Source organism: Lagenorhynchus albirostris, chromosome 9 (assembly GCF_949774975.1).
Source record: "Lagenorhynchus albirostris chromosome 9, mLagAlb1.1, whole genome shotgun sequence".
Taxonomy (NCBI): domain Eukaryota; kingdom Metazoa; phylum Chordata; class Mammalia; order Artiodactyla; family Delphinidae; genus Lagenorhynchus; species Lagenorhynchus albirostris.
The window spans coordinates 78,540,966-78,564,648 of NC_083103.1; the positions used below are offsets into that span (position 1 = coordinate 78,540,966).

At 40.3% G+C, this 23,683-nt stretch overlaps 2 protein-coding genes across 2 annotated transcripts in view; one reads left to right on the forward strand and one right to left on the reverse strand.

Moving 5' to 3' along the window:
• MMP8 (matrix metallopeptidase 8) overlaps positions 1-17,252 on the reverse strand; it is a 35,209-nt gene extending 17,957 nt beyond the window's left edge. The window contains exon 1 of the mRNA XM_060157920.1: positions 17,178-17,252. Coding sequence (XP_060013903.1) covers positions 17,178-17,252 — 75 coding nt within the window. The remainder of the gene's footprint in view (positions 1-17,177) is intronic.
• On the forward strand, positions 5,551-10,183 carry LOC132526263 (next to BRCA1 gene 1 protein). The gene has a single exon (XM_060160295.1). The coding sequence runs from the start codon at positions 5,576-5,578 to the stop codon at positions 8,534-8,536; it is 2,961 nt and encodes a 986-aa protein (XP_060016278.1). The 5' UTR covers positions 5,551-5,575; the 3' UTR covers positions 8,537-10,183.
• Positions 17,253-23,683: the final 6,431 nt, after the last annotated feature.

The window sequence follows — 23,683 nt, forward strand, 5'->3', positions numbered from 1 at the left end:
AGTAGCTTCTTTAGTTCAAATGTTACACTAAGGTCCCCATAGGAATATTCCGACCCTTCCTTCCTCCAAATTCTTCAAGTGTGGTTGCCTTGCACATGAGGACAGAACTTCAGAGGAGCCTGAGCCGAAGTCCCAGGGCCCTCACAGGCAGCTAGTTTATCTTTTGTATGTGGAGTGGAAGTCTGGAGACCTGGGTTTGACCCCTTTCTACCGTTTACTTGACCATGGACAAGTTCCTTTATCTCTGTGCCTCAATTTCACATCTCTGATTGGCCACTTACAGCTGTGGAACCTTGAACAATTCACTTCACATCCATAAGCCTCAGTTTCCTCCTGTAAAATGGTGGCAATATCAGCTACACAGTATGATTGTCGTGATGATTAAATATAGATTTGCATGGAAAGTGTCTGCACATAGTGCAAAATAATAGATAAGAGTTCTCTGACAACTGATTAGGAAAGTATCTCACAGGATAGCCATGGGTTCTAAAGAGGTAATAGATGAAAAGCAGACTATAAACTACAAAGAGCTATTCAAAAGATTTATTTTATTTTAAAAGTATTCTAGTAATACAGGAATATGCTGTTAAAAAAAAGAAAACAATTTCAAACACGCAGAAGTATGAAAAGTAAATGTGAAGTTCCCCAAACCCCCCACCTCACTCCACTCCCATCCTCTGGAGATGACCACTGTTAGCGTTTTGATATGTCTCCGTCCAGACATTTTTCTATGTCTTAATGCTAAAGATTAAAGATTGTTATTAGATATAGAAGAAGTTTCCAGGACTACAGTGTGTCCCGAGTGTAAAATGTCAGATTCTCCAAGGCTAGGCTGCTGTAGAGTAGTAAACAAGGCCTAAATCAAGTCATGGAAGAGACCTGTCATCCTTAGCCAAGCTAGTGGTGGTCATGCCCATGTAAAACTACTAGAGGGTGCCCAGAGTCCATCTGGGCAGTGAGCTGTTTGATCAGGTCAGTAGTCTGAAACAGAAACGTGAACACAGATGGCCGTTATCTCACTTAGCAAGGGTTTGAACGAGGCAGGTTACTTGGAGAACTGAGCATTGGAGACTCAGCCAAGGCCCATTAAAATGCATAGTTGGCTGCAGGTGAGAAAACAGAATGAGAACTCCACAGAGTGGCCACACACTCCCTAAGCACACAATTTTGTACTCCATTAACAGAAGAAAATCTTAATGTCATGTTGTAGGTAGCAGTTTTAGAAGGTCACTGCTAGGGCCATCTATGGTCACACAGTGGCTGTCATACATGTCACAATTTGCTTTGGACAATTTGCACAATTTGCTGGTAGAAGAAAATATTTTAAGTCTGTCAAATAACGGTTGAAGACTTGATGACTACCTACCATCAACAGAAATGAGGTACAGAAGAACCTGCAAGAAAATTGATATCCGTGCAGAGAAGAGAAGGAAGCATGGAAATGATTTCTTTCATGTTTCTGCTCCACTGCTACCTTGGTCTGAACCACCATCATTTCTTGCCAGGACAATAGGCCTTCTTGTTTCTGTTCTGGCTACTCTACAATGTATGCTCAACACAGCAGTCAGCATACATTACTTTGCTCAAAATGCTGCAAGAGGTCCCAATTTTGATTTTACCCAGAGTGAAAATGAAAGTCCTTCAATGGATTACAAGGGCCTTTCTGATCTGGCCCATCTCTTACCTCAATTCCTATTCTTGGCTTCCCTTGCTCTGCCGGAGCCTCATAAGCTACTTGCTTTTCCTTGACTCCATCATGCATGTTCTATCTTAGGGTCCTTGCCTTGACTATTCCCTCTACTTGAACACTCTTCCTCGGGCTTTCACATGCCTAGGTCCTGCTCTTCTTTAAGTCTGCTCTTAAAGGACAACTTGCCAATAAATCCTAACCTGACTATTCTAATTAATCAGTGACTCAGTTGACACGCCCTCCCCAGCACTCTTCATTCTCCTCTTTCTGTGAACTTTTTCTTATTCCCCCATGACATGTGTCATCTTCCTATATACTTAAATAAATTATATTGACTACTTAGTATCTGTTTTCCTTGAACCCCACGAAAACAGCTCTCATTGTTTTGTTTACTGAGGTATCCAAAATGCCTAAAATAGAGCATCCACATAGTATGTGATCAGTAAGTACTTTTTCAGTTAATACATACATAGGGACTACTTAATATCATGATATTTACTATGTGAAGAATTCAGGCTGTAAAAAAGTAGGCACAATATATTTTCATATTTATAAAGAAAAGCATAAGCATTAAAAATACCAGAAGTTAATAGCCCAAAGTATTAACAGTGCTTATCATTGGGTGGTAAGATTACAGATGATTCATGTTCTATTTTTGGAATATTTAGTATTTTTCAAGTTTTCTTTCCTTTTCCTTTCTCCCATTTCCTTTCCTTCCCTTTCTTTCTCTTCCCTTCTCCTTCCTTTTCCATTTCCCTTCTTTTTTCTTTCTTTTTTTTAACTCAAATTTTGTTACACACAGCCCTCAGTTCATGACACATTATCCTTATTAGTCTATATAGACACCTTTAATATTTTTCTCACCGTTCTTCTCTTTACCATCCACAGCACAAATACCCTCTGCAGCCTCAAAATATTTAATATATTTCCTTCTAGTTTTCCTTCCAAATGTTCATTTAACTCTGCATATATTGCTGAAAAATATATAGTGTTGTTTTGTATGTGGATCTTATTATTTTTTTAAATGGCACTGTTCTTTATATTTCATTCTGTTTCTTACATTTTCAATAAACACTTCATCTTTGAGGTCAGTCCTTGCTGCTCTAAAGTTACTTTAGTGTACTGCTTCTCACTGCTGCATAGTATTCTGATAATACAGATAGATAGATAGATAGATAGATAGATAGATAGATAGATGATAGGTAGATAGATATAGATAGCTCACATCCTATTTGTCAGTCACTAAACAAAGGCCACTCAGGCTGCTACTACCTCCCTGCTGTCAAATAGTTCTTTAATAGTCATCCACCTATAAGTCTCCTATGGACCATGGTCAGAATTTATACCCAGGAGTGGAATTGCTGGGGTTAGGGCTTAGGCATTCTTACAATACTAGCAGATATTGCTTCACAATGGTTGTACCAATGAACACTCATACCAGCTGTAAATGAATGTTTATATTCTCCATCTTTTTCCCAGCAATTAATTTTATCAGAATTTCTAATTTCTGCCATTTTAATGGATATACCTTTGTATCTTGTTTACATCCGTATTTCCATGATTAAAAAGTAGGACTGAGAGATATCTTGGGTCACAAATCAAGCCTTGGTAAATTTAAGAAAATTGAAATTGTATCAAGTATCTTTTCTGACCACAATGCTATGAGACTAGATATCAATTACAGGAAAAAATTTGTAAAAAATACAAACACATGGAGGCTAATCAATACACTACTTAATAACAAAGAGTTCACTGAAGAAATCAAAGAAGAAATAAAAAAATACCTAGACACAAATGACAATGAAAACACAATGACCCAAAACCTATGGGATGCAGCAAAAGCAGTTCTTAGAGGGAAGGTTATAGCAGTACAATCCTCCCTCAAGAAACAGGAAACATCTCAAATAAACAACCTAACCTTACACCTAAAGCAATTAGAGAAAGAAGAACAAAAATACCAGAAAGTCAGCAGAAAGAAAGCAATACATCATAAAGATCAGATCAGAAAAAAAATGAAAAAGAAGTGAAGGAAACAATAGCAAAGACCAATAAAACTAAAAGCTGGTTCTTTGAAAGATAAACAAATTTGATAACCAATAGCCAGACTCATCAAGAAAAAAAGGGAGAAGACTCAAATCAATAGAATTAGAAATGAAAACAGAGAAGTAACAACTGACACTGCAGAAATACAAAGGGTCATGAGAGATTACTACAAACAACTATATGCCAATAAAATGGACAACCTGGAAGAAATGGACAAATTCTTAGAAGAGCACAACCTTCTGAGACTGAACCAGGAAGAAATAGAAAATATAAACAGACCAATCACAAGCACTTAAATTGAGACAGTGATTAAAAATCTTCCAACAAACAAAAGCCCAGGACCAGATGGCTTCATAGGTGAATCCAATCAAACATTTAGAGAAGAGCTAACACCTATCCTTCTCAAACTTTTCCAAAATATAGCAGAGGGAGGAACACTACCAAACTCATTCTATGAGGCCACCATCACCCTGATACCAAAACCAGACTAAGATGTCACAAAGAAAGAAAACTGCAGACCAATATCACTGATGAACATAGATGCAAAAATCGCCAGCAAAATACTAGCAAACAGAATCCAGCAGCCCATTAAAAAGACCATACACCATGATCAAGTGGGGTTTATCCCAGGAATGCAAGGATTCTTCAATACACACATATCAATTAATGTGATACACTATATTAGCAAACTGAAGAATAAAAACCATATGATCATCTCAATAGATGCAAAAAAGCTTTCAACAAAGTACAACACTCATTTATGATAAAAACCCTCCAGAAAGTAGGTATAGAGGGAACTTAACAAAATAAAGGCCACATATGACAAACCCATAGCCAACATCATTTTCAATAGTGAAAAACTGAAACTATTTCCACTAAGATCAGGAACAAGAGAAGGTTATCCACTCTCACCACTACTATTCAGCATAGTTTTGGAAGTTTTAGCCACAGCAATCAGAGAAGAAAAAGAAATAAAAAGAATCCATATCAGAAAAAAAGTAAAATTGTCACTGTTTGCAGATGACATGGTACTATACATAGAGAATCCTAAAGCTGCTACCAGAAAACTACTAGAGCTAATCAATGAATCTGGTAAAGTAGCAGGATACAAAATCAATGCACAGAAATCTGTTGCATCCCTATACACTAAGGAAGAAAAATCTGAAAGAGAAATTAAGGAAATACTCCCATTTACCATTGCAACAAAAACAAAAAAATACCTAGGAATAAATGTACCTAAGGAGACAAAAGACCTGTATGCAGAAAACTATAAGAAACTGATGAAAGAAATTAAAAATGATACAGGAGAGAACGAATTCTGCTCGAGTTTTCTAACAGGCGCCTGACCCCTTACCTCTACGCTTCCAGGTGCGGCTTATTATGTCACAGTGATTGCTGTACTAGGGTCGGAATCACTACCTGAGGCCCGAATATGAGCGCAAGATAGTGCCTAAAAGAATCGAAGGAAGAGGGCCCATTCCCTCACCCTTTCCGTCGCAATGGAAGTCTCCAGTTTTGGTAAATAAAAGGGCTGTGGGAGGAAAACTACGATTTCCAGCATGCATTGCGGATCGAAAGGCCTTGGCCACAGTGTCCCTTGGAAACTGTAGTCTTATGGAGAGGAACTTCCGACACTGGAAGCGGGCACGAGTCTCGCGACAGCCCAGTTGACAAATTGAAGAGCTCCGCCCGCTTATGCACGTCAACAGATATGGATTGGAGTGTTATGTTTTAGTATCTTGAGAGCGGATAATAGGCTAAAGAACCTACAAATCCTAGGAAGACTACAATTCCCATCCATCCCCGCGAGTCTCCGGCAAGTCGTCCTCTAAGCCCCACAGCATGGAACCACAGGTTACTCTAAATGTGACTTTTAAAAATGAAACTCAAAGCTTTCTAGTTTCTGATCCAGAAAATACAACTTGGGCTGATGTGGAAGCTATGGTAAAAGTTTCATTTGATTTGAACACTATTCAAATAAAATACCTGGATGAGGAAAATGAAGAGGTATCCATCAACAGTCAAGGAGAATATGAAGAAGCACTTAAGATGGCAGTTAAGCAGGGAAACCAACTGCAGATGCAAGTCCATGAAGGCTATCGTGTTGTCTACGAAGCCCCACCCCCAGTTGGAGCAGAAAAACGACCAGTTGCAAGGACAGGGAAGAAGCCACTTGCACATTATTCTTCTCTGGTGAGAGTCTTGGGATCAGACATGAAGACCCCGGAGGAGCCTGCAGCACAGCAGTTTCCACCTGCTCCACGTGACGCAGACCAGCCTCAAGACAAGCCCCCAGACTGGTTCACAAGCTACCTAGAGACATTCAGAGAGCAAGTGGTTAAAGAAACGGTTGAGAAGCTTGAACAGAAATTACGTGAGAAGCTTATCCTCCAGAATCCATCCTTGGGTTCCTGTCCTTCAGAAGTCTCAATGCCTATTTCAGAGGAAGCACTGTTTTTGCCAGAAAACCAGTTCAACTGGCATATTGCTTGCAGCAGCTGCCAAAGGAGGATCGTCGGTGTGCGCTACCAGTGCAGCCTCTGCCCATCCTACAATATCTGTGAAGATTGTGAATCGGGGCCATATGCCCATGACTCCAACCATGTCCTGCTGAAGTTGCGGAGACCTGTTGTGGGTTCCTCTGAACCCTTCTCTCACTCGAGGTTCTCTACTCCTCGTCTTCCTGCTGCTCTGGAACAGGCCAGGCTCCAGAAACAGGTTGACAAGAACTTTCTTAAAGCAGAAAAGCAAAGGTTGCGAGCTGAGAAGAAACAGCGTAAAGCAGAGGTCAAGGAACTTAAAAAGCAGCTTAAACTCCACAGGAAGATTCATCTGTGGAATTCGATCCATGGGCTCCAGAGCCCCAAGTCTCCTTTGGGCCGACCCGAGAGCCTGCTGCAGTCTAACACCCCAATGCTCCCTTTGCAGCCCTGTGCCTCAGTTATGCCAACCCTCAGTGCAGCATTTGTGGATGAGAATTTGCCTGATGGGACTCACCTCCAGCCAGGAACCAAGTTTATCAAACACTGGAGGATGAAAAATACAGGAAATGTAAAGTGGAGTACAGACACAAAGCTCAAGTTCATGTGGGGAAATCTGACTTTGGCTTCTACAGAAAAGAAGGATGTTTTGGTTCCCTGCCTAAAGGCCGGCCATGTGGGAGTTGTGTCTGTGGAGTTCATTGCCCCAACCCTGGAGGGAACATACACTTCCCACTGGCGTCTTTCTCACAAAGGCCAGCAGTTTGGGCCTCGGGTCTGGTGCAGTATCATAGTGGATCCTTTCCCCTACACAGAGAGCTCTGATAACATTGAAAAGAGCATGATCAGCTCAAGCAAAGGTGCTGATCTCACCTGCCAGCAAGAGGAAGCTCTTCTTCCGGCTAAAGAAGAAACTCCACCTGGTGAAACAACTGAGCAGGCAGAAGGGACAGGAACCTGCATCCCACAGAAGGCCAAAAATGCTGCCAGCGAGAGGGAGCTCTACATCCCATCTGTGGACCTTCTGACTGCCCAGGACCTGCTGTCCTTTGAGCTGTTGGATATAAATATTGTCCAAGAGTTGGAGAGAGTGCCCCACAACACCCCTGTGGATATGACTCCCTGCATGTCTCCTCTGCCACATGACAGTCCTTTAATAGAGAAGCCAGGCTTGGGGCAGATACAGGAAGAGAGTGAAGGGGCGGGATTTAAAGAACTTCCTGATTCCACAGTGTCAGTAAAGAAGAGGGCTGAGAACATTTCTTCAGTGGAGGAAGCAGAAGATGACCTGAGTGGGACCCAGTTCGTGTGTGAGACTGTAATCCGATCCCTTACCTTGGATGCTGCCCCGGATCACAAACCACCTTGCAGACAGAAGTCCACGCACAGGGCAGAATTTCAGTTGCACACCACAGAGGAGCAGCAGCCGGTTGTGCTGCCTGGATTCTGCAGCAAGGAGTCTTCTTTGAAATTTGCCCCACCCGAAGAGGGACCACTTGGAGACGAGAGGGAAGAGATTGTCCGTATTGTTGAAGAAGAAGCTGTCATGGAGGAGGAGGAGGAGGATGAGCTCAGAGATGAAGTTCAGAGTCAGTCCTCTGCTTCTTCGGAGGATTACATCATCATCCTGCCTGAGTGCTTTGACACCAGCCGCCCCCTGGGGGACTCCATGTACAGCTCTGCCCTCTCACAGCCAGGCCTGGAGCGAGGGGCTGAAGGCGAGCCTGGGGTTGAGGCTGGGCAGGAACCAGTCGAGGCTGGGGAGAGACCCCCTGGAGGGGAGAACCAGCCACAGGGGCACAGCATCAATGATATCCTTATGACCTCACAGACTCTGGACACAGTGCCCCTGACCCCAGAGGTGGTAGGGCCTTCGCCACGGCTGCCCAGGAGTCCTCCGTATGCACAGCATCATGGTTCCCCAGGAGTGGATTTACCAGTTACCGTACCAGAAGTTTTTTCAGTCCCTGATCAGAGCAGAGGAGAGCTCAGAGGCTCATCAGGACTTGTAAACAGCAGACAGAAGAGCTCTGACCACTCAAGGCACCACCACGGGAGCAGCATTGCTGGAGGGCTGGTGAAGGGGGCTTTGTCTGTTGCCGCCTCTGCATACAAGGCCTTGTTTGCTGGACCACCAGTCACTGCACAGCCAATAGTTTCCGAAGATCAGACAGCAGCCCTGATGTCCCATCTCTTTGAAATGGGATTCTGTGACAGGCAGCTAAACCTAAGGCTGCTGAAGAAACACAATTACAACATCCTGCAGGTTGTGACAGAACTCCTTCAGATCAACAACGACGACTGGTACAGCCACCGCTACTGAGGAGTGACCTCGTATTCAATAACTTTGCCTGCTGCTCAGAGACGATCTTTATTCTGTCTTGGGGGTGTGGGGTGGAGGCCCTTGCTTATTTTTTAATCTGATGAATCTACATAGAGCCCATCATTGAACTGTCAAGACAATACCTGCCTTGCGGTATTTTCTGGAGCACATGAAAGGCCGGAACTTAAACCTTCCCTTTAGACGTTAGATGAATTGTAGGAAGAGCATTTTTCACTTGATCTGGATAAAACGCTTCTCCGTTTTAGTGCACTGAAAAGTGCAACTTAAACTCCCTATAGAACCCTTTTTCTTCCTGCTTGTACTGAAGTTGAGTATTTTTCTTTGCTTAATTGTGGATGTTTTCAATGAGGATATCTGTTCATTGTCAGCTTATAAAAGAAATTAACCTTGGACGTTGTTTTCAAGAATTACTCTCATAATTTTTCTAACCTATCCCAAGCTTCATAGCTGTGTGGTGTTAAAATAACACCCAGGGCGCGCACGATAGGAGTTTTGTTCCTCTTCCCTTCTCAAGGAGAAAGTCGTTCCCCTGCAAGTCTTAGTACCGGGCACTGTTGTTTTTCAAAAGACCCCCAGTGATGCGTGTAGAGTACATCCACCTTCCGGTCTCTGCACTTCTGAGAGGAGCGGGGAGTGTGCGCATTAACCCAGCAGCACCTGTTGAGCAGTGTCTGTTGTAGCAATTTTGCATACATTTTATTTTATTTAAGGGAAAGAATTTAGGTAGTGTGAAATATTTTGCTAATGCTACAAAGAAGGAAAGAAACTCTTCTATTAAAGGGAAAAGTAAATTTAACAGTTACCCTTTTTCTTTATGTCGGGGGGCAGGCCTTTACAGTAGAGTGGGCGGGGGTGTATAGGAACATGAGAAAAGTGAAAGGCAGGCTCCTGTGTGAATCATGTCAGTGAAGTTCAGGGGTGGGCAAATGAGTGGGTGTGAGGCTTAGGCCATCCTGATGGCCTCCTGAATGTTTGCAATCTGTTCAGGAGAACCTAGAACAAGAAAAAGAGGCTGGTGTTTTGCAAGACTTGGATGGGAGCAAAGTCACTGAAAAAGTTTTGGTTTAACCCCAGGGTACGCGAGCGGGAAGGAGCTCGCTTACAGGCTCCTGGTCCTCGCTCTGCTTTACAGAAGGGAGTCTTGGGTACAGCTGGTAAAGAGGTGTGACAAAGAACACTACAGATTTTAGTCATAAACATTACTTGCAGAAAAAGAAGACTCTGACCCCCAGCCTGAAGGGGGAAGGATAGTAAAATAGTATTACTTAACCTGGTTTGGTATTATAATGAATGGTGATTTAAATTAGTCATTGGCCATAATGATGTTTATTTACGGTATAACTCTTGAATGCTGTGAAATAAGCCAGGATTCAGACTGCAAGCCAACCAGCCTGTTTATTATTTAAAACGTTTTTGTGGGGGGTGGGGGTGGGGGTGGGCTTCTGGGTAGAGGCTGAGCGGCAGGGTGTGTGTAATTAATTCGGTTGATTTGGGACGGGATCTTGTCTTGACCATGTGAGTTGTATTGTAGGGGTCCAGGAGGGCCCTGGGGTCCAGTCGTCTGTCCCATTGTACTTGTACCTAACCGCTTCAAGAATGGTGAAATAAACTTTGAAACCCCTAAAAAAAAAAAAAAATGATACAAACAGATGGAGAGATATACCATGTTCACAGATTGGAAGAATCAACATTGTGAAAATGATTATACTACCCAAAGCAATCTACAGATTCACTGCAATCCCTATCAAACTACCAATGGCATTTTTCAGAACAAGAACAAAAAATTTCACAATTTGTATGGAAACAAAAAAGACCCTGAATAGCCAAAGCTATCTTGAGAAAGAAAAACGGAGCTAGAGGAATCAGGCTCCCTGATTTCAGACTACACTACAAAGCTACAGTAATCAAGACAGTATGGTACTGGCACAAAAACAGAAATATAGATTAATGGAGCAGGATAGAAAGCCCAGAGATAAACCCACGCACCTATGGTCAACTTATCTTTGATATAGGAGGCAAGAATATACAATGGAGAAAAGACAGCCTCTTCAATAAGTGGTGCTGGGAAAACTGGACAGCTACATGTAAAAGAATGAAATTAGAACACTCCTTCACACCATACACAAAAGTAAACTCGAAATGGATTAAAGACCTAAATTTAAGGCCAGACACTATAAAACTCTTAGAGGAAAACATAGGCAGAACACTCTATGATGTACATCACAGCAAGAGCCTTTGTGACCCACCTCCTAGAGAAATGGAAATAAAAACAAAAATAAACAATGGGACCTAATGAAACTTCAAAGCTTTTGCATAACAAAGGAAACCATAAACAAGATGAAAACACCACCTTCAGAATGGGAGAAAATATTTGCAAATGAAGCAACTGACAAAGGATTACTCTCCAAAATTTATAAGCAACTCATGCAGCTCAATATCAAAAAACAAGCAACCCAGTCCAAAAATGGGCAGAAGATATAAACAGACATTTCTCCAAAGAAGATATACAGATTGCCAACAAACACATAAAGGATGCTCAACATCACTAATCATCAGAGAAATGAAAATCAAAACTACAATGACTTATCACTTCACACCAGTCAGAATGGCCATCATCAAAATATCTACAAACAATAAATGCTGGAGAGGGTGTGGAGAAAAGGGAACCCTCGTGCACTGTTGATGGGAATGTAAATTGATACAGCCACTATGGAGAACAGCATAGAGGTTCCTTAAAAAACTAAAAATAGAACTACCATATGACCCAGCAATCCCACTACTGGTCATATACCCTGGGAAAACAATAATTCAAAAAGAGTCATGTACCAAAATGTTCATTGCAGTTCTATTTACAATAGCCAGGACATGGAAGCAACCTAAGATGAATGGATAAAGAAGATGTGGCACATATACACAATGGAATATTACTCAGCCATAAAAAGAAATGAAATTGAGTTATTTATTGTGAGGAGTATGGGCCTAGAGTCTATCATACAGAGTGAAGTAAGTCAGAAAGGGTAAAATAAATACCATATGCTACCACATATATAGGGAATCCAAAAAAAAAAATGGTTCTGAAAAACCTAGGGCCTGGACAGGAATAAAGATGCAGATGTAGAGAATGGACTTGAGGACATGGGGAGGGGGAAGGGTAAGCTGGGTTGAAGTGAGAGAATGGCATGGACATATATACACTACCAAATGTAAAATAGATAGCTAGTAGGAAGCAGCCACATAGCACAGGACGATCAGCTTGGTGCTTAGTGGCCACCTAGAGGGGTGGGATAGGGAGGGTGGTAAGGAGATGCAAGAGGGAGGAGTAATGGGAATGTATGTATATGTATAACTGATTTACTTTGTTATAAAGCAGAAACTAAAACACCAATGTAAAGCAATTATACTCCAATAAAAATGTTAATATAAAAGAAAAAGAAAAGTTGCATTGAATATCTCTTCAGATGCTCTTGGTTCCCTAAGTTTCTTCTCCTGTTAATTGCTAGCTTATTTTCTTCACTTGTATTTCTATTGAATTACTTATCTTTTTCATGTTGAATTGGAGGAATTTCCTGTATGGACCACATATTAATCCTTCTTTAGTTTCATATGTTGCAAATATCTTCTCTATCTTTCAATTTTTCCTTGCCTTTGTTTTTGATGTCCCTCATTTAATATAATTTTTGAATTTTGATGTAGTCAAACTTATCAATTTACCTCTTATAGTTTATGCTTTTTTTGGTGTTGTTTGAGATATTCTTCTCCATCTTAAGGTAACAAAAATATTCTATTGATTTTTTCACTTATTTTTTATAGTTTTTAACTTTGACATCTTAAATCCATTCAAAGTTTAATTTTGTATGTGGTTTATACCAAAGAGGATAGGTTAAATTATTCTGTGGTTATAAGCTTTGAATTCTTCAATGTTTCTTAAAGCAATAAAAGTTTACTTCTTGCTCATGCTATGCATCCATCCTGGTTGGACAGAGGGGCTCTTCTCATGGTAGTAACCTTGTTTCCCAGATTTCCGGAGGAGCCATAGTTTTGAATTCTATCAGTTGTTACGTTGGATGGAAAAAGACGTCTGAAGGGTTCTGTGCAGGCAATTAAATGTTCCAGCCCAGAGGAGCCGCATGCCACCACCACTCACAATTCACTCTCGAGCTAGTCATATGGCCCCACCCACTGCCAGTAAGCCAGGCAGTGTAATACTTCCATGTGTCCAGTAGGTGGAGAGCTGGAAATATTGTGTTGACCAAAACATTTGGGAAACCTGAATGAACATTTTGGTCAACCCAATACATGGTGAAGAGTATTAATCATGAACACCGAACGGGAGAAAGAATCCACCTTTATTTTTTCCATATAGTATACCAATTTTCTCCAAACATTATTTACTATTTATTCTTTACCTTCTAACTTGTGATGCCTCCTCTATCATGCCAAGGATATGTTTCTTGACTCATATTTGGTTCCATTAGCTTCTATCTGTGCTCCTGTATTAGTTTTATAATGGTTTTGTGAGAACGTCAGTGTCTGGTGAGACTCTTTCTTTCTTTATGCTTTGTCAAAATTCTTAGCTCTTTGTGTGTATTTATTCCTTCATAAAAACTTCACAATCAGTGTTTTTGTTTTCCAAATAATACTGTTTGGATAGAATTGAAGTTTCATTACATTTATAAATTAATTTTGGGAAAAGATCATCTTTAAATTATTTCATCTCTTTAGGTCATTTATTCATGAATATGGTATTCAGTTTTTCTTATATATCTCTAATAGCTCTTAAAATTTTAGTTATTAAGGTTAAGGTCTATTTTTGCTAGATTATTTCCTAGGTAGATTGTAGATTTTACTGTAGCCATTAGTGTTTTATTTTCTATATTTTACCGACTTTTTATTGTGAGTATATAGGAATATAAATGATTATGATATGTTAATGTTATATTTGGAAATATTAAAATTTCTCTTCTGTCTAAAGGGTTTTGATTCTTTTGGGTTTCTCTACGTAAATGACCTAATTATCTGAAAATAATGGTAATTTGGACTCTTCCCTTTTAATCTCTATATCCATTATTATTTTTCTTGTCAATTTTTGACCAGAGTTCCAGGACTATGTTGAACAAATATCAGTGATAGTAGGCATCCTTCCCTTATTCCCAGTATTAATAGGAAAGTGACTAAAGTTTCGCCACATGTGCCATATGGTGATAGTAGAATAAAGAAGTTTTGCTTTCTTATCATTTTTGTGTTCACTGGAGTAGCACTTTTACTCTCCTTCAAGAGCTTTTCTTTTGCATTCACAACTTGGCTAAACTTTTGGCACAAAAGGTCTAGCTTTTGGCCTAACTCAGCTTTTGATATACCTTCGTCACTAAGCTGAATCATTTCTAGCTTTTTATTTGAAGTGAGAGATGTGCAACTTGAACACTTAGAGGCCATTGTAGGGTTATTAACTGGACTAATTTCAATATTGCTGTGTCTAAGGGAATAGAGAGGCCAAAGAAGATGGGGAGATGGGGAACATCTGGTCATTGGAGCAGTCAGAACACACACAACATTTATCAATTAAGCTTGCCATCTTATATGGGTGTGGTTTGTGGTGCTCCAAAACAACTACAATAGTAACACCAGAGATCACGATCACATAACGCATATAATAATACTTTAAAAGTTTGAAATATTATGAGAATTATGTTACACAGTGACACAAAGTTAGCAAATGCTGTTGGGAAAATGGTGGCAATAGACTTGCTTGATGCAGGGTTATAAGAAAACTTCAATTTGTAAAAAACACAATATCTGCAAAGTGCAATAAAATGAGGTATGCCAGTAGTAGAAGGTCATTCACTCTCCTTTCTATGTAATATTCATTTTTATGTAATATTCTATTGTATGAATATATCTCTGTTTCCAGACTTGGGCTATCATGAATAAAGCTGCTATGAACATTCTTGAACAAGGTTTTTGTGTATTATGTGCTCATTGAGCTTGGGAAAATATGTAGAAAAGGTCATAAGTTTAGTACATAATTAACTTTGTGAGCAATTTCCATATTGTATGAGGGCTGTAGATGTTTTGGCTTCTCATCGACATTTGGTGTTGTCAGTCTTACTAATATTAATTATTTTAGTGGTTTATAGTAGTACCTTATGAGAATTTTATTTTCTTGATAACTAATGATGGTAAGTATATTTTTCATGTGTTTATTCATCATTTATATGTCTTTCTTTGTGAAGAATCCAATTTAATACCTCTGTGCATTTTTAACTGGCCTATTTGTCATTTTATTAACAGTTGGTAGGACCTTTTTACATATTCTGGATGAAATGGCATATATATGTATTCCAAGTTCATATTTCTCCTGTGATTTCAAATTTCCATGGGACTGTAGTTTCCCTGGCCTCTTTAGATGAGTTAAAACCTGGATCCTGGCTTGTTCTCTTTGACAGTTTGGGGACTAGGATGGAATTGAAGCATCTCAGGACACGGTGTTTGGTGATAAAGTCTGCACCAAGTTACTCTCACCTCTCACTCTCATCAATGGATCCTCCCATGAGGGACCACACAGAAATTCTCTTTCAGCTTCTAAGCATTCTGGGGGCTGCTGCCATGTTTGTAATTCTCTACTGTCTTGGCTGGGAAGGACAGAAAGAAGAGTCCTTCAGGAGTTGGTCAAGCTGACTATATACTTTGTTTTTGACTTCCCAGCTTTGCTGGCGTCCAGCATCAATTCAGCACACATTTATTAAAATGTTTTATTGAGCACCTACTTAGTTCTTGAGTTATATCAGTGAAACAAACAAACATGCCAAAGCCAAATCAAACAAAACATTTTTTTGTTAACATAACAATGGCCCTTCCTCTTATGGAACTTCCATTATAGCAGGAAAAACAGGCAATAAACAGTAGATATAATAAGTGATTAAGTTATATAGTATGCTAGAAGGTGATAAGAGATATGGAAAATAAAATTGTAGGGCTGTATAGAACTATTGGGAATATGTGTATGTTTGTGTGGAGGGGTGGTGTAGGTTGTAATATTAAAAAGAGTAAACCAGCAAAGGCCTCACTGAGAAGGTTACATTTCAACAGAGTTGAGAAATAAGTGAGGGAGTCATCCATGAAGGTACCTGAGGGAAGAGAATTCCAGTGAAAAGGCACCGAGGTATGGATATACCTCACATGTTAAAAAATAGCAAGGAAGTCCATGCAGCTGGAATGGAGTAAACAAGGGTGAGAATATTAGAGAATGAGGTGAAGGTGTGCATGTAATGGGGAAAGGGCATATAGGACCTTGTAGATCATAGTGGGGACTTGAGCTTTGTCTGTGAATGAAATTGGGTCACTGCCCTGACGTTATCCCCTTGTTACTTGCTTGTCCTGCTGCCTTCCAGGCCTGCCATACAGACACGGGACCTAGAGCAACATGTGAGAAGAAAGGAAACAAGTAGAGTGTGCTTCCCAAAGCCTGTCCCCAGTTGGAGGCATTTCGGCCTCTCCCCTGTAGGATATTTCCTCCCCCATGCTGGTTGGGTCTATCTGCTCACTCACAGTTTTCTCACTGTTTGTGTCTGGCTCTAGTATTTCCTGTACTAGAAGTCCCCTGTACTTCTTGGCTTTGGTTCAGAGGAAGGAGCCACAGTGGGATTGGCAACTTGCTCAAAATTTCTGAGCATGTATTTATTATGTTGGTAAACAAAAAAAAATATTTGAAAATAAACATTGTACAAATAATTTGCTATAAAATTGAGGCACTGTTAATCACAGAGCACCACAGGAAACCTATGGTAAATAATCTGACTGAATGAGAAAAAAGACAATCTGTGTAGTACTGATATTTTTTCAGCAGCAGTAGTTAACTTCTGCAAATTTGCACCTGCAAAATGTAACGTGAAGTGCACTCAGAGTGTCCTGTAAGGAAAACTACCAGGGGAACAAGACCCAACAATAATATTTAGGGATAAGAGCTAACTTTATGAAGATAGCTAGGAGAATAGCTGAGAAATCTAAGCAGTTTACTCATAGTTATGCAGTAAAAGTGAGGGTGCAGAGTTGTGCTGGCATCAATCTCTGACTTTTCTCACTGAGAAATTGGAGATAACTCCCCAAAATGGAACTGAGGGAACACATAAAACTACCTAATCCAGTGCTCCCTCCAGAACCCCTAACCAAAGCTCAATAAATTCCTTCCTTTATTTGACTTAAGGCTTAATTTGAAGTTAAAATAAGTGAGGAGGATCAATAACTAGTCTTCCTTCCCTTATGTTCTGCATATTCCATGAGAAGGGTGAGTGCTTGAATTCTATACATCCTAAATATTTTCCCACACACTTGCATTGTGAGTATGCCTATCCTAGAGACAAAATATTTGAGAATGTGGTTACTAGGAGAAATGTAATTACTGAAAATATCATAGAATATTGGTAAAAAGCTTTTCTCTATGAAAACCTAAAGGTGAACTATGACCTTGACATCCTCAGCACTCACTTAACACTAAATTGTGTAAGTTCATGAAGCAGTACAACATAGTTAACATACAATATGTCCAGACTGAGGTTAAATAAGGTTGTACTTATATGTCTGTGCCTTGTTATTACCTAGAGATTCAAATAAAATACTGAAATACCTGGTTTCTCAGAAAAACATCTTCTTTGGGCTGAGTAGAAATGTTTTCTCCAACTCCTTTGTGAGAGTCAACCATCAGTTATTTCTGCACTTGAACCTGCTGTTAGTATTCGGGAGGCCAAAATTTGCTTAGTTTTAGGATCAGATTTGTAGTGCCCTTTTCCATGAAAGAAATGGAAAAATCCTGGAAATAAAATGAAAGATAATGATCATGTTAGACAAATAGTGGTTTTTCCACATGAACACTTGAAAAAACATACAAGTTTCCATGAATGCAATTTACTTTCATATCTAAGTAACAGCACATATGCTATGTCAATGGTAACAAAATGGAGAAACCTTTACCTTTACCTCTTAGCCTTTACCTCTATCTTGGAAAGCAGCATCAACTTTTTTGCCAATTCCAGGGAAGTCATGAATTATCTCTTTGGGATAACCTGCATCTGTGGACTGCGTGTTTTCATCATACCTGGTTAAAAAAAATTATTGGAATGTGTGATAAATACAATAACAAAAAATAACACTTAGCATTCACAAAGAACTTTTCATGTGCCAGTCACTGTTCTAAGTGCTTTGAGTGTACTGATTCATTTAATCTTCACAACAAATCTGGGAGGTAGGTGCTATCTTTATCTCCACTTTGCTGAAATCCAAAGGCTGCTTAAAACAATTGTGGGTGGATGCATCATTGGTATAAATTAATAGGAACTTTTAACTGGAAAGGGTCCCGTTTCAATAGGGTTATGGGAGACTCAGACAGACTAGACCATCCCTAAAGAGGCATCAGCTCTAAAAGTCTGATTCAAATTTTATCTCAGCCTCCATCCTTTTAAAAAATCTCCTTTTTGAACTCAATCCTACAAGTCCCTTGCCTTCCAAGGACAGGCACTGTGTGATGAAAACAGGCAGGGGACTAAGTGACACTCAGACTGGCTGCATCCATTCACAGAAGGAGGATGGAGTTTCAGCACAATTTGAGAATAATTTTAAAAGGCAACTCTCCTTCCACTAAGGAGGGATCTGATGCCCTAAGAGCTCCAAGTGTCTGTCTTTACCTCCAATACTCACTGGGGACAAAGAAATACGTCTTTGCAGTTTCCTCCTCATGAATGGCAGCGTCGATGTTCTTTACCCTTCCAGGGAAGCCAAAGGAGCTGTAGATGTCCCTGGGGTATCTGGACAGTATCACACCCACATCAGCAACCCAGTATTTATTGCCTGTCAAACAAAAAAATGGCTATGAAACGATTCGCCTGGGACTCTGGAAGACACCAGGTAGGGTTTTCTCCAGATGTTCACTTCTTGAGAAGTGGCTGGGGGCACTTCTCTGGTGGCGCAGTGATTAAGAATCCGCCTGCCAATGCAGGGGACACGGGTTCGAGCCCTGATCTGGGAAGGTCCCACATGCCACGGAGCAACTAAGCCCATGTGCCACAACTACTGAGCCTGCGCTCTAGAGCCCGTGAGCCACAACTACTGAAGGCTGCATGCCTAGAGCCTGTACTCCGCAACCAGAAAGTCCACCGGAATGAGAAGCCCACGCACCGCAATGTAGAGTAACCCCAGCTGGCTGCAACTAAAGAAAGCCCGCGCACAACAACGAAGACCCAATGCAGCCACAAATAAATAAATAAATTTATTTTAAAATAATAAGAAGGGGATGGAGTGTTTTGTTCCAAAGTGAGGTGCACCTGAGTCAGACATTTCTCTCTAGTGTGACTGGCTCACTTCTCCAGCTGCACAGGGAGTGTGGGTGGTCACGAATGGTCCTGCAGGAGTGGGAGGACAATGCACACTTCTACATCTGACTGGAAGACACCTCCGAGCTCTTGCCTAGGCTGGGTCCTGGCAAAGGATTCTGCATTTGTTCATTTAGTTACCCCCAGAATATTAATTTATCTTACATCATGAAGGCAGAGTATCTCTGCACAAATACACATTACAACGTCACAAAAAGGCAGTTTGAAACTTCATATATATAAATCCTTATTTTCATGATACACACTTTAAACCGATCTTTTTCAAGATTCTTTACTTATTTAAACTATTTTAAATTATTCATGTTACTTTGGGTCAAATGTCTCATATTTTGTGTCTATAAAAGCCAAACTCCTGAATATTTTTCAAGAGCTGAATGTTTAGCATAAGGAACACAAAGCCAGTGTTGATTATTGGAATACGATTGGATATGGCAGAATCCAAGCATTTTGTCCATCAATTAACTGTAGCTCATCTATCCATGTGGATAGTGGGTGGGGGAGTCACTCTATACCTCCATTAAAGTGGTGATGTATATTTATGGACTCTCTCAGAATACCAAAAAACAAGTATTTGTGTTCTATTTCTTGTAAATGTGGCATCATATCTATATCTATATAGAGAAATCTGTATATAGATCTATAGATATATATGTGTGTATTGATCCAGGCCAAATTTCCATATATATATGTTCCACTTGTAAATGTGGCCTGAGTTGATACAGATATAGGTATATATAGACATTCATATAGATATGGAAACTTGGCCTGGGTTGGTAGATAGATACAGAAATAGAGGTATTGATACATACATATAGATATACTGACCCACTGACCCAGGCCAAGCATCCATCTAGATATATGTTCTACTTCTTGTAAATGTGTCCTGAGTTGGTATCACTCTCTCACACTCTCTTTTCCTCTTTCTCTCTCACTATATATATAGGCCGTTTACCTACATTATATCCTGTCTCACAGAAGTCCTACATGGAAGTGGATGAGAAATTGAGGTCAGGTTGATTTCAGGAGGCTAGAGGTGGTGTTCAAGGCTAGTAAGAGGCAAAGGCTGCTCAGAATAAGCTCTTTTTTTTTATGATCTTTCAGCTGGGAGTTTTGTTGTGTTCTTTTCACAATCATAGATACTGGAATAAGAGCACAGCAGAGACTTCCACGTGGGCTGATGGAAGTGTTTCCAAAACTACAGAAACCAAATGCAAGCATCATAGCAAGCCAGCCTCAGGCAATAATAAAGGATTCTACAAAGAAGACTGATGCACGGAAAGAGCCATCCTTGTCAGTCTCTGTAGCAGACACCATTGATGTTCAAATCCCTGGACCCACCACCAAAGTTACAGGCAGCTTCAGCAATGGTCCCCATAAATCCCTCTCAGCCTTGAGCTTTCCCCCGCCCCAGGAGCAGGCTGGACCAGTGCAGCACCAGCCAAGGTGCTGACTAGTTGACACTTTCAGGAACATTCTCAAACAGAGAGGGAAAATGTTGGTGAAAACACCTCAGGTCCCTTGCCCTTTGGTGGGACAGTTCTGAAGTATGCCCTGTGAGGACTTCAAAGGTTCTGAAGTGGGACTGGGTCCCTGCTGGCCACAGTGGTAACCCACTCATGGGCACACCCCTGTTGTCTCTGCTCCCTTATCTGTCTCAATTCCTTACGCTTTGACTATGCCTCAGGGATCACCTCCAGACCAACGACGTGCTCCCAAATCTTTGTGTCAGTACCTGCTTCAATCTTCCCCCAAATGGCTAAGGACCTTGTGCAAATCTGTGACCATGTCCAGGTTTCAGTTCCCTCAAGGGTAAATGTCAAGGTCACAGGGAATGTTCTGAGGGGTCCCTTTCATTGCCGTATTCCAACTGTACCTGAACTCTTCCTGCCAAATGGAACTTTTCCTTCACACAATTGTTTAGAGAGGATTTTCATGACAAACGAAGACCTTGCTATTAAAACAGAAGATGAAGGAAGAAAGGAAAGAAGAAAGGAAGGGAGATAGGGAGGAAGGGTGAAAAAAAGGAAGGAGGGAAGATTAACATCTTCCAGTATTGATCCATGCATATCTATATTTACCAATACAAACGAAAATGTATTATAGCAATATCTGTCATTATCCTGCATTTCTTTCTTGTGTAGGTACTGACACACAATAGTAAAAATCATCAAACATTTTATAGGATCAGGGAGACTTGCTGACTCCATTCAAATTCCTAGTAATTTTAATCTTTTGGAGGACCAAAATTATGAGAAAGCATAATTTGCTTCTCAATCCTTCAAGGTATCAGTTTGGTGGGAAGAGGAGGCCAGATCCACAGGTGTGAGGGGGAAGCTCAGCCTTTTTGAGTCCACACACTTCAGAAGGAGTCCCAGGATTTCTGTTCCTCTGGAGGAAAGCATGATATGTGACTGCCCATATCTGCCTGAGGGGGTGTCCTCATGAACTCAGGGGGATTCTCCTTGCAATGGCATCTTCTCTTCTCTGGGGACAGAAGCCTTTAGGATCACAGGCTTTGGGATAGTGATCTTTTCCAGGTTGGAAGGGGAGATACATAAATGGTGTCCTTCCTGTCTGGGCTCCAGGTTACATTGCCCTCAGCATATTGTAGAGAACTGATTTAAGTAGTGTTATTCAGAACAACCTATTTTCTTTTTTACATCGTTATTGGAGTATAATTGCTTTACAGTGGTGTGTTAGTTTCTGCTTTATAACAAAGTGATTCAGTTATACATATATATATGTTCCCATATCTCCTCCCTTTTGCATCTCCCTCCCTCCCACTCTCCCTATCCCACCCCTCTAGGTGGTCACAAAGCACTGAGCTGATTTCCCTGTGCTATGCGGCTGCTTCCCACTAGCTAGCTATTTTACGTTTGGTAGTGTATATATGTCTATGCCACTCTCTCGCTTTGTCACAGCTTACCCTTCCCCCTCGCTATATCCTCAAGTCCATTCTCTAGTAGGTCTGTGTCTTTATTCCTGTCTTACCCCTAGGTTCTTCATGACATTTTTTTTCCTTAAACTCCATATATATGTGTTAGCATACGGTATTTGTCTTTCTCTTAATGACTTACTTCACTCTGTATGACAGACTCTAGGTCCATCCACCTCATTACAAATAGATCAATTTCCTTTCTGTTTATGGCTAATATTCCATTGTATATATGTGCCACATCTTCTTTATCCATTCATCCGATGATGGACACTTAGGTTGTTTCCATCTCTGGGCTATTGTAAATAGAGCTGCAGTGAACATTTTGGTACATGACTCTTTCTGAATTATGGTTTTCTCAGGGTATATGCCCAGTAGTGGGATTGCATGGTCATATGGTAGTTCTGTTTGTAGATTTTTAAGGAACCTCCATACTGTTCTCCATAGTGGCTGTACCAATTCACATTCCCACCAGCAGTGCAAGAGTGTTCCCTTTCCTCCAAACCATCTCCAGCATTTATTTTTTCTAGATTTTTTGATGATGGCCATTCTGACTGGTGTGAGATGATATCTCATTGTAGTTTTGGTTTGCATTTCTCTAATGATTAATGATGTTGAGCAGTCTTTCATGTGTTTGTTGGCAGTCTGTATATCTTCTATGGAGAAATGTCTATTTAGGTCTTCCGCCCATTTTTGGATTGGGTTGTTTGTTTTTTTGTTATTGAGCTTCATGAGCTGCTTAAAATTTTGGAGATTAATCCTTTGTCAGTTGCTTCATTTGCAAGTATTTGCTCCCATTCTGAGGGTTGTCTTTTGGTCTTATTTATGGTTTCCTTTGTGTGCAAAAGCTTTGAAGTTTCATTAGGTCCAAGTTGTTTATTTTTGTTTTTATTTCCATTTCTCTAGGAGGTGGGTCAAAAAGGATCTTGCTGTGATTTATGTCATAGAGTGTTCTGCCTATGTTTTCCTCTAAGAGTTTGCTAGTTTCTGACCTTACATTTAGGTCTTTAATCAATTTTGAGCTTATTTTTGTGTATGGTGTTGGGGAGTGATCTAATCTCATACTTTTACATGTACCTCTCCAGTTTTCCCAGCACCACTTATTGAAGAGGCTGTCCTTTCTCCACTGTATATTCCTGCCTCCTTTATCAAAGATAAGGTAACCATATGTGGGAGGGTTTATCTCTGTGCTTTCTATTCTGTTCCATTGATCTATCTTTCTGTTTTTGTGCCAGTACCATACTGTCTTGATTACTGTCGCTCTGTAGTATAGTCTGAAGTCAGGGAGCCTGATTTGTCCAGCTCCATTTTTCATTCTCAAGATTGCTTTGGCTATTCGGGGTCTTTTGTGTTTCCATACATATTGTGAAATTTTTTGTTCTAGTTCTGTGAAAAATGCCAGTGGTAGTTTGATAGGGATTGCATTGAATCTGTAGATTGCTTTGGGTAGTAGAGTCATTTTAACAATGTTGATTCTTCCAATCCAAGAACATGGTATATCTCTCCATCTATTTGTGTCATCTTTAATTTCTTTCATCAGTGTCTTATAATTTTCTGCAAACAGGTCTGTTGTCTCCTTAAGGTAGGTTTATTCCTAGATATTTTATTCTTTTTGTTGCAATGGTAAATGGGAGTGTTTTCTTGATTTCACTTTCAGATTTTTCATCATTAGTATATAGGAATGCCAGAGATTTCTGTGCATTAATTTTGTATCCTGCTACTTTACGAGATTCATTGATTAGGTCTAGTAGTTTTCTGCTAGCAGCTTTAGGATTCTCTGTGTATAGTATCATGTCATCTGCAAACAGTGAC